This window comes from Mastigoproctus giganteus, chromosome 6 (assembly GCF_048544385.1).
Source record: "Mastigoproctus giganteus isolate SK-2022 chromosome 6, ASM4854438v1, whole genome shotgun sequence".
NCBI lineage: Eukaryota > Metazoa > Arthropoda > Arachnida > Uropygi > Thelyphonidae > Mastigoproctus > Mastigoproctus giganteus.
In genome coordinates, this window is record NC_143580.1 from 64,477,092 (window position 1) to 64,487,675 (window position 10,584).

The 10,584-nt window shown below is 39.8% G+C and overlaps 1 protein-coding gene across 1 annotated transcript in view; it reads right to left on the reverse strand.

Moving 5' to 3' along the window:
* LOC150084355 (uncharacterized) overlaps nt 1-567 on the reverse strand; it is a 33,356-nt gene extending 32,789 nt beyond the window's left edge. Inside the window, exon 1 of the mRNA XM_090375186.1 lies at nt 308-567. Coding sequence (XP_090231312.1) covers nt 308-422 — 115 coding nt within the window. The 5' untranslated portion in view covers nt 423-567. The remainder of the gene's footprint in view (nt 1-307) is intronic.
* Nucleotides 568-10,584: the final 10,017 nt, after the last annotated feature.

Consider the following 10,584-nt stretch of genomic DNA (forward strand, 5'->3'; position numbering starts at 1 on the left):
CCCCTGTAAACGATCAAGTTTGATTTAAGAAAGGGAATTTATTTCACCTCTTTACACATGGTGAAAACAACACATCTCCGGGCGAATTAAATTTTTAAACAATATTTTTTTTTTTTAAATCTGAAAATACACATTTAAATACTTATATTACACAAGCCCAATCTTTTTTTCAGAAATTTCCTATATCCCTCGCCTAAAAAATAAGTTAAGTAAATAAATACACATCGTATACATAGCAGTTACCAAATCAAAGGGAAAAAGAAAAAAAAAATGTCCCTTTTTTTCTTTATTTTTTTCTAAAACATACCAAATATTGTAATTTCAAGTTTTCTTTCTTCCAATCTTTTCTTCATAAATGTTGCTACTCTTGGTGCCATGCGTCCTTCTCGAACACTACTAAGAAACATAATAATTTTCGCCATTTTCTTCAAAAGAAAGAACAACTACTTCTGCAAATGTAATGGATTTGAAGTCAGCTCAGAAAAGCACCCAAAATGCATATCGTCTAAAATGAAACTCCACCCTTTTGGTGTCATTTGATCCTAGTTCGACGTCCTCCAAGTACTGGTTCAACAGTCCATCACTAGTCACGAAGAGCAATACCTGTGATTAATGATGAGAATAACAGCTTGAACACTATGGATTACGTTAATTACCCTCGAACAGTCGACTGAATTCAGTCGGTTTTTCATTCGATCACTGCCAACCAATCAAATACGATGATAATAGCACAGCGTATGTGGTGCTAGCAGGATCCAATTTTAGAGAGAGAGTAGTCTTTTTTGATTGCACCACCTTTAATTGTAACAATTACAAGATTGGACAGTGTTGCAATGTCCCTTCACGGCCAAAGAACCAGGGATTGACATTTACAGAGTTAATGACAGCCAGATACATTTACAGAAATAAATAAATTGACATTAAGGACATTAAACAATTAAATAAAATAACATCAAATGGCAAAAAAACAATAAATTAAATAAGATGATACAATGTACATAATGACATTAAGTCACATAAAACATTAACATGACATTAAACAAAATTACATTAAATAAAAAATGGCGTGACATTAAAATTAAATAAACAAAATGACACATACATATACATTTGAAGTCCCGATTTTTATCTTCACAGTTCGTGGGAGCGAACAGCTTGAACATAGACAGTTGATGAACACACCCCTGGCTTTTCCCCGGTATGCTCCATAATTAACATGAGCATCAAAGTGGTGACTCAAGGGCATGGTGGCTTGGATGAGATGAAGAGCAGGCTTTTCATTTTTGCAGACTGTCTGCTCCATCATTGACTATTCCTTATTGGAGGCAACCGGGGGTGAATATGCATGTGACTAGATGGTTTCGATGACGCCCTCGGTCTACGCTGAGTGATTGTGGGTCTTGGGATGTGTTTGACCCAGAATCCCATGTTTATAGCGTCGGTTGACAGCAAATTTCTTTAGGTCAGCATCAATGTCCTGGATTTGTTCGAGCATCTTGTAGGATAGGAAGCGACTGATAAGTGAAGAGGGCAAATTGTTGGCGTGGCTCTGATCTGAGCACGTGGAATCCTCCAGCAACAGAGATCCCAGAATGAAGGAGATGTGATAAGACCAGTCAGCATCTTTACCGTGAATACCGGTCTTTTTTCTTCAATGAGAGAGGGCAGTCTGGGAATTCCCAGGGCCATGGCCATTTCAGTCGTATGGGCTTGGGGTGGTATCCTGTGTTTGTAGGTTACCCACTGGAGGAGCCAGAATTCCGCTGCCCATACAGGTTTTGTGTTCGTGGGTGCTTCTGATGCCTAGAGAATTTCATTGGATTTCTGCTGCATAAAGTAGGGGGGATATATGGTGGTCCTGACATATCTGTGACCTTTTCTAAGACTTAATGCAGGTGTTGTTTCGCTCTCCATTTCAGGTTCGCCTCCTGCCTAATGAGTTTGTCAATGTGGCAGTTAAATCCTAGTTTTGTGTCAGAAACATTTAGCATTAGCAGAGGCATATGATGCAAGAAAGCAAGCTTATTCAGCATCAGCCAAAAAAAAAAAAAAAAAAAAACCCACTCCCATTTCACCCCTCCGTTCGTTCGAAATACCTGTCCAGTTGAGCTTTAAATTTGTTTAGGCTATCAACTTCAACAACAAGTGTTGGAAGTCGGTTCCACCAACCAACCACCCGCTGGCCAAAGGCAAATTTCCGCACATCTATCCGACATCCGTCCTTCCTCAATTTGAATTTATGCTCTCTGAGGTGATTATTCTGAGAAAGATGAAGAATCCCATTGGCATTGAGCATGCTCAAACCATTCAAAGCCTTATACACCTCTATCAGATCACCTCGCCGGTGCCTAGTCTCCAAACTCTGTAATTTGCAAAACTTAAGCCTTTCTTCGTAAGAGCAACCCTTTGTTCCATTTACTAATCTTGTTGCCCTTCTCTGTACCCGTTCCAGCAGCTCTACATCCTTCTTGAAATGAGGCCTCCAGACCTGTATACAGTACTCAAGATGTGGCCTTACCACTGCCTTATACAAAGGAATAATCACCTCCTTATCCCTGCTAGAAAAATTCCTGTATATCATTGACAAGACACCATGAGCTACTCTTGCAGCTCGTCTGCACTGCTCAGAGAACTTCATATCTGCCTGCACAATTACCCCCAGGTCCTTTTCATTCTCCACCACTGTCAGTGTAGTACCGCAGAGTTGATACGTTGCTCTGGGGTTACTGTTTCCCATATGCAGCACTTTACATTTGTCGATGTTAAACCTCATTTGCCACCTCTCAGCCCATCTGTTCAACCTTTCCAGATCCTGTTGCAGCAGCATAGCGTCAGTATTGTCCTTAACGACCCTGCCAACCTTTGTATCATCTGCAAACTCGGACATTAAACTTGATATCCCATCATCAATATCATTCATAAACACCGAAAACAACAACGGACCCAACACTGAACCTTGAGGAACTCCACTAATAACATTAGTCCACGTTGAGCAGTGTCCATTGATTACCACTCTCTGTCTTCTGCCACTCAACCATCCCCTTATCCATAGCAGCAATTTGCCTCCAATGCCACACTGCTCCAATTTGTGCAGCAGTCTTCCATGTGCAACAGTATCAAAAGCCTTTCTAAGATCCAAATATATAATATCAAAGTTATTCCCTGCATCCAGTTCTTTTGTGACTACATCATAGTATCCAATCAAATTGGTCAGGCAAGACCTGCCCTTAACAAAACCATGCTGCGTCTGAGCTATAACTGAATTCTTGTCTAGATGATCCTGCAGTGCTTCTTTAACCAGTGCCTCCATTAATTTACCTGGAACAGAAGTTAAATTAACAGGTCTATAATTACTTGTGTCAGCCTTTGATCCTCCTTTGTGAATTGGGGTTACATTTGCACATCTCCAGTCTATGGGTACCTCCCCTGAGTCCAAAGAAGCTCTCATAATTATGGCTAGGGGTTTGCATACTTCCTTTGCTGCCTCCTTTAATATAACTGGATAGATCCCATCCACCCCAGGTGCCTTTTTTATGTTTATCCTCAACAATCTCTCCTCCACTTTCCTCTCAGTTATTACAAAATCATCCAGCTCACTGCCAATGTTTACTTTACCTACATCATTCTCCTTCCTGAATAACTCCTCATGCGTGAATGTAGATGCAAAATACTCGTTTAGATTGTTAGCCACCTGAGCAGGATCCTCAACTGTTGAACCATAAATATCCAGTGGACCAATCTGATTCATCCCTTTCCTTTTCGAGTTCAAGTATGTAAAGAACTCTTTTCTGTTTTTCTTTGCATCCTTTGCCAAGGATTTTTCATAGTCTGCCTTTGCCTGCCTAATCTCCTTTGTGACTTGGTTACAGACCAACTTATATCTATCATAGGCTTCCATGTCACCCATTAATTTGTATGTATCCCATGCATTTTTCTTCTCTGCCACGTCTCATTAGTTCATCTGACAACCATTTAGGCCTAAACCTTGAACAATATTTCTTCGTTGGTATGTAAAGCCTGGTAGCCTCCAAGATTAGTTCCTTGAATGCTTCCCATTTTGAGTTTGCTGTTGGTAACATCATCAGTTGGTCCTACTGTATAGAATTTAAATACTGTCTCAGACCATCATAGTCGCCTTTACGAAAACAAAAACCCTTCCCTTTACCTCTGATGGTAGTTACCTCCTTGAGTAAATCCCACTTCAACACACTGTGATCACTGCCACCTAGTGGTTCATTTATCTGCAGGTTCTTAATGCATGAAGAATCACTACTGATAATCAGATCAAGAGTATTGCTCCCTCTTGTGCCTCACGAACATGCTGATGTAGAAAACAATCATCCAATAAATCCACAAAAGCCTTGCTAGTGTGCGAGTGACCAACCCACAAATTCCAGTCAATATCTGGGAAATTAAAGTCCCCCATTATAAGACTCTCTGATTTACTGGCCCACTCTATTTCCCTGTACAATATCTTATTATACTCATCAGAGTCATTAGGCCTATAGCACACTCCTACTCTCAATTTAGATTTCCCTATGCTTATGTCACACCAAACTGACTCGACACTGCCCTGTCCATCGATGTCGACTGGCTTCACTTCCTTGGACTTTATGTGTTTCTTAATTAATAGCATAACCCCTCCTCCCCTCCTGTCCTGTCTATCCTTTCTATACACATTGTATTCCCCAAATTCCAGTTCCGCATTACTTATATCTGTGTGACACCACGTCTCTGATATCCCAACAATATCTGCCTTTGATGTTTTGAGCAATACCTCAAATTCATCAAATTTATTTACCAAACTCCTAGCATTGGTGTACATGCAGGTATACATGCACCTGTTTCTATTCTTAGCTACTCTAACACAACCCATGTGTTTACTTGTACCGCAATGACTACCAGCAGTCTCTGAAATATCCTGCATCTTGTTTTTCAGACTTCTGCTCATTTCAATAGAAGCAGTGCAAGAATCACTTCCACCTCTGCCACTGGCTACTGTTAATCTATTAGTCCTTGTATCCCCCCCAACTAGCAGTTTTCCGATCCACCTAACACTGCCTCGACAGCATCAGCAAAAATTCTTGCACCCTTTCTATTTAAGTGTATCCCATCCCTGTAGAAGCAATCTCTCCTGTTAACAAGTACAGTCCAGGCTGAAAAAAATTCTACCCCTTGAGCCTTGCACAATCCCTCCAGGGCCGAATTGATCGACAAGGCTCTCATCATATACTCCCTCCTATCGTGTCTGGGCAGAATTGCAGACACTTTCAAGTTCAACCCTAATTCACGGCTTTTTTTCAACAGTGACCTGTACTTGCTAAGTAATTCCGCCGGTCTCCTACTCTTAATATCATTAGTGCCAACGTGTACAACTATATCACCTTTTGTGCCCTTAAAAGATGATATCCGCTCTACAACGTCATCAACCTTTGCCCCTGGCAGACATACCCTGGTATGTCTGCCAGGAAACAACCCCCAAATCTAAATAATATGAAACAGGAGATATGGAATCTCCGTTGATCTTTGGCGAGATGGTTATTGGCTCTTTCTTCAAGGAGTAGAGAGTGCACTTCGACTTTGCTGGGTTGTTATTAAGACCAAATTGTTAAAGGTAGTCTTGCTAGTGCAGTCGTAGGAGAGCAGGTACTTGTACACCATCAAAATATACACCAGTGGCTCATATCTGGTGATTATGAGCTTGGCAAACCCAGGGTCCTGAGCTAGATATCATCATTCTTCTCTTTCTTGCTTTCTTGGTGATTTCTTTCTACCTCTCTGTCTCTCTCTCTCTCTCTCTCTCTCTCTCAGGGTAACGCGGGAATTTTTTTTTTTTTTTTTTTTTTGGCTGGTGCAGCATAAGCCTCAGGCTTCCTTGCACCATAAGGCTAATTATAATAATAATAAATGCTGCTTCGATGTCGACTGGGCCGTTTTAACGCATGTGCGTTAAATAGGCCGAGGTCCCTGGCGATCTTAAAAACTTGCTGATCTTAAATAATTTTTTAAAAGCCCCTCTGTCCCATATTCTTTTGATAAATAGAATTGTATTGTATTGTTATTATTATTATTATTATTATTATTAGCCATATGGGGCAAGGAAGCCTGATGTTTATGCTGCCCCGGCCAAAAAAAAAAAAAAAAAAAAAAAATTCAGAGTTACCCTCAGAAAGAGAGAGAGAGAGAGAGAGAGAGAGAGAGAGAGAGAGAGAGAGAGAGAGAGAGAGAGAGAGAGGAATCACCAAGAAAAAGAAGAATGGTGGCTCCAGCTCAGGACCCTGAGTGTGCCAAGACCATACTCACCAGATGTGAGCTCCTGGGGTTATGTTACATTGCGATTAAAAGCACCGCAAACACGGAACATAATGATATACGAATAATGTTTTTGGCTTTCTTTAAATAAGCTCATATGCAACGAGAAAACATTTTCATTGTATTTCCAAATATTGAAATTGCAATGAGAATTTTTTGGAGCATGATGGTGACAAACGCAGGCAGTGAACGTTCATTTTCAAAGTTAAAGTTCATAAAGAATGAATACAGAAATAATATGAACCAATCGCGTTTAAATCATTTAAGTTTAATGGCAATAGAGAATGAGCTTTTACAAAACATCGATTTTAATGATGTCATCCAGGAGTTTGCCACTTTGAAATGTCGAAAACCACTTTTATAATTTTTGTAAGAAACACTTTCTTAAAGTTGTTCCTAGGTATTTTCTTCATATTTCAAACAAATTTCATACGAATTAAAGATTTCAAAAAATATAAAAATAAATTTAAAAAAGGGAAAAAATTTAAAAAAGATAAACAAGCAACAAAAAGATAAAAGAAAAAAATGTATAAAAGAAAAACAAAAACAAAATAAAAAAAAAAAAAAACTCCATCGACGAGTTTCCACCTTGACGTGGTGATAGAGCATAGTTTCCAGTAGCTCTTTTAATACATAGGGTTTGGAACACCACTAAGAGAGACCTAGAAAAAAATTAAAACAAAATTTAAACTGAATAGGGGCCACATTTGGAAATTCGCCGGAGGGCACGAGAGTTCTTAAAACTGCCCTGGATGTCGAGTTAGGTTATGAGGAGTTCTTCTTTTCTCTTAAATACTGCAAGGATCCTGTTAGTGATGGCAAGGAGATTGCTATAATGGCGGACCTGTTTGGTAGTGATGAATGAATTTGTGGTGAAGCATCTGGAAGTGCGTGAGTTATTATAGTTGGAAGGAGGGTCCTTTCTAGTAGTTTCAGGAGAGATGAGGAATTGGAAATGAGTATGAAGTGTTTGTCTAATGATGGCGTTCTTATTTTCGGGTGAGGCCTTACCAGGTAGACATTTCATTGGGGAAAGGTGTGTTTGGTCAGTAATGCATTGGAGATGCTAACAAGGGGCTGTATGATATATAGATATAGACATCTTAGCATGAACTGGGGTATTCCATCAGCACCCACAGCTCGAGGATGGGGTTGAATTCAAGACTGCTAAGATATGGTGCTGGATGTCAGTGAGTCCTGTCTACTATGATTGAATTATGGTCGAGGTTATTGTTGGATCGCGCGACGTGTTCAAATCTGGTAATGAAGTCAATTCGTCTTTGGGGTAGGACCATTATTCCTTGAGGCCAAAACGGGACAGGGAGAAGAAATGTTGTCCGGAAAGAGCAGAAAAAAATAATGAACAAAATGCTTTTAGGTCGACATGGAGGGGCCCTGCACATCATCAAGTTCATACTAAGAATATTTTTCGAATGAATGTGTTTTGTATAACAAATTTTGGTCTCTTTCAGTCGTGGTGATAACCACCGGCAGATGAAATTCTCGGCATTCGATCGACGCGCCTCCGTGGTTACACGAATGATTAGTACCTATGATGGCAGCCATTCTACAATATAATCTCGATTATGTTTCGCCAATATATAAGCGTTTTTTAAACTTTTTTAGAAAAAAACGGGACAAAAATTATATTTTTAGTAAGATGATGGGACCGCCTGTCATAGCAAAAAAAAAAAAAAAAAAAATTTTTTAAAAATGGCACTGTCCCCTTGAAAACTGGATGTATGGTCAGCCTACTAGGGGTCAAGTTGTTCTGTGAAACTGGTGCTTTTTCCTGTGTATGGTGTCTTTCCAGCTGTTGCATAGTTCATTGATAGCATATTTCCGTGAGCTTCTCCGTATAAAATTTGAACTGGGGAAGTCCTTAAGACTCCTAAGACAATTCTGAGTGTGCTACTCTTTACAGGTTCGAGCTTTTTTTTTTGGCACAGTCATAGACTGGAGCTCCATATTCTAGGCATGATAGGACTGTTAGAGATTAAGGAGAATGGAATGATCAGAATCACAATTTTTGCAATATATTGCTCGAATAATGTTCATCTCCTTTAAAAGGTTGGTTAAGATTTGCTTTATGTGATACGAAATTATTTTTTTTTTATTTAGTATTAGTCCAACTAATCGTACCCTATCAGCAATTCGAATGTGGATGTATCTCAGAGCCCACATGTAGACTACGTTTTATTATTTTTTTATTTTTATGTTTTTTTTTACAGAAATGTACAGCTTGTTTTTCGTTTTGATAGACGATGGCCATTTCATTTCCATGCAGTGAACATTATTTATTGAAGCCTGCACTTGTTTTTCTATGTATGATATACTGTATCTTGAGTGTAACATAAAACTGATAGGTCATCGGCAAAGAGGTATCCTTGCACTGTATTAAGAAAAACACTGGTTAGTTCATATATTTTTTTTTATATCAAAACCCACTAATAGCCATATTCTCGTTTTTAATGAAGGTATTTCGGATGTTCGCTTCTTCTTTGATCATAAGGTCAAAGGTCACATGCTCATCGCACTAGTTTCGACGAGCTATGTGGTGGTTTGGCATTATGGGATACAGACCACTGGCTTCCGTGCATAGACTCCACTTGAATTGAGCCTTCTTAACACAGTCCGGTTCGAAATGTTTTCACCTGTGGCCGCAGCAACCTCAGAAGACAGTTGATCATAGACAATTTTTTAGTTCGAGGTTACTACCACGTTTGTCAAGATTTTTGCAGCTCCGGCGAACGCTAAGTTTTCATTTATATTTAGTCGTTTTATTGACTTAATTGTTATACTAAATTATTTTCTACAAGTAGCTTTATAGTTCTAGCCAAGCTCCCTGGTTTATTTTGAATTTAGAGAGCGATTTTGAAAGTTAATACTTAGTGTCCATAGATTTTACGTTCGTAATTTACCGCCATTGTGATACGATACGGAATACCATATGGTTTAACGTAAAACTAGATAGCGAAATACGTAGCAGTGTATTAGAAATCTGTTAGATTAGTATAGTATTATCAATAAAATATATTAATCTTATTAAATTTCATTGTTAATTAAATTATATTTAAACGGAATCATGACCCAGATTAGAGCAGCAAAGCAGAGTTCACAGAATAGCCAGAGTGCTGTGGCTCGCGGGAGAACCGAAGGGGCGATTCTCACACGCATCACAGTCTAAAACAATGCGCGAAATGTGAAATGTTTGCATACCCGTCTAGAACAGGACATGATCTAGCCAAGAAGGATATCTTTGTGTGTTCTAGGTGCAGAGAATGTGAAGAAATCAGGCGCCAACTCAGCGTTCTGGTGAGCGTCTATGAGAGTTTGAGGTGTAGGGTAAATGCCCTCGAAGAATATAATATGAGGGGCCCATCAAGTTTTTAGTTGCCCAACTAAACACCAGAGCTCACTCCTGTGCATCAGGCAACAGCGGCAATCTCCAATGAAGAATGCGCTGGTCCCACAGGAACTAGTTATTGTCGGTGACTCTTGTCAGGGTGACAGGAATATAGTATGCAAAAAGGATAGGTGGAACAGGACAAGGGTATGTCTAGGAGGGGAAAAAGTTGATGACGTTGTAGAGCAGATATCATCATTTAAGGGCACAAAAGGTGATATTGTTGTACACTTTGGCACTAATGACCTTAAAAGTAAGAGATCTGCATATTTACTTAACAGGTATAGGTCAATACTGCAAAAAAGTCGCGAGTTAGGGTTAAATTTGAAAGTGTCTGCAGTTCTGTCCAGACACGATAAGAGGGAGTATATGATGAGAGCCTTGTCAATCAGTTCGGCCCTGGAGAGATTGTGCAAGGCCACGGGGTAGAATTTTTTTCAGCGTGGTCGGTGTTTGCTAACAGGAGAGACTGCTTCTACAAGGATGGGATACACTTAAATAGAAAGGGTGCTGTTTGTTTGTTATTTTGTTTTTAGGAGCATTCGCAACTAAGGCCATATTGCTCCGGGGATATGCGGTGGTCATTCCCTGACCTTTCCGCATCCTTCGTATTTGGTGGTCACGGGCTCGAATCCCGATCTAATAAAGAAGCGTGTGCTACGCACTGCTGCTCCTGCCCATCTGGCTGCGGAGGCGCCCTAGAAAGGGTGCAAGAATATTTGCTGATGCTATCGAGGCAGTGTTAGGTGGGTCGGAAAACTGCTAGTTTGGGGAGATTCACAGACTAAAAGATTAACGGTAGCCGCAGGCTGAAGCGAAAGTGATTCTTGCACTGCTTCTATTGTAATTAGCAGCAGCCTAGAGAG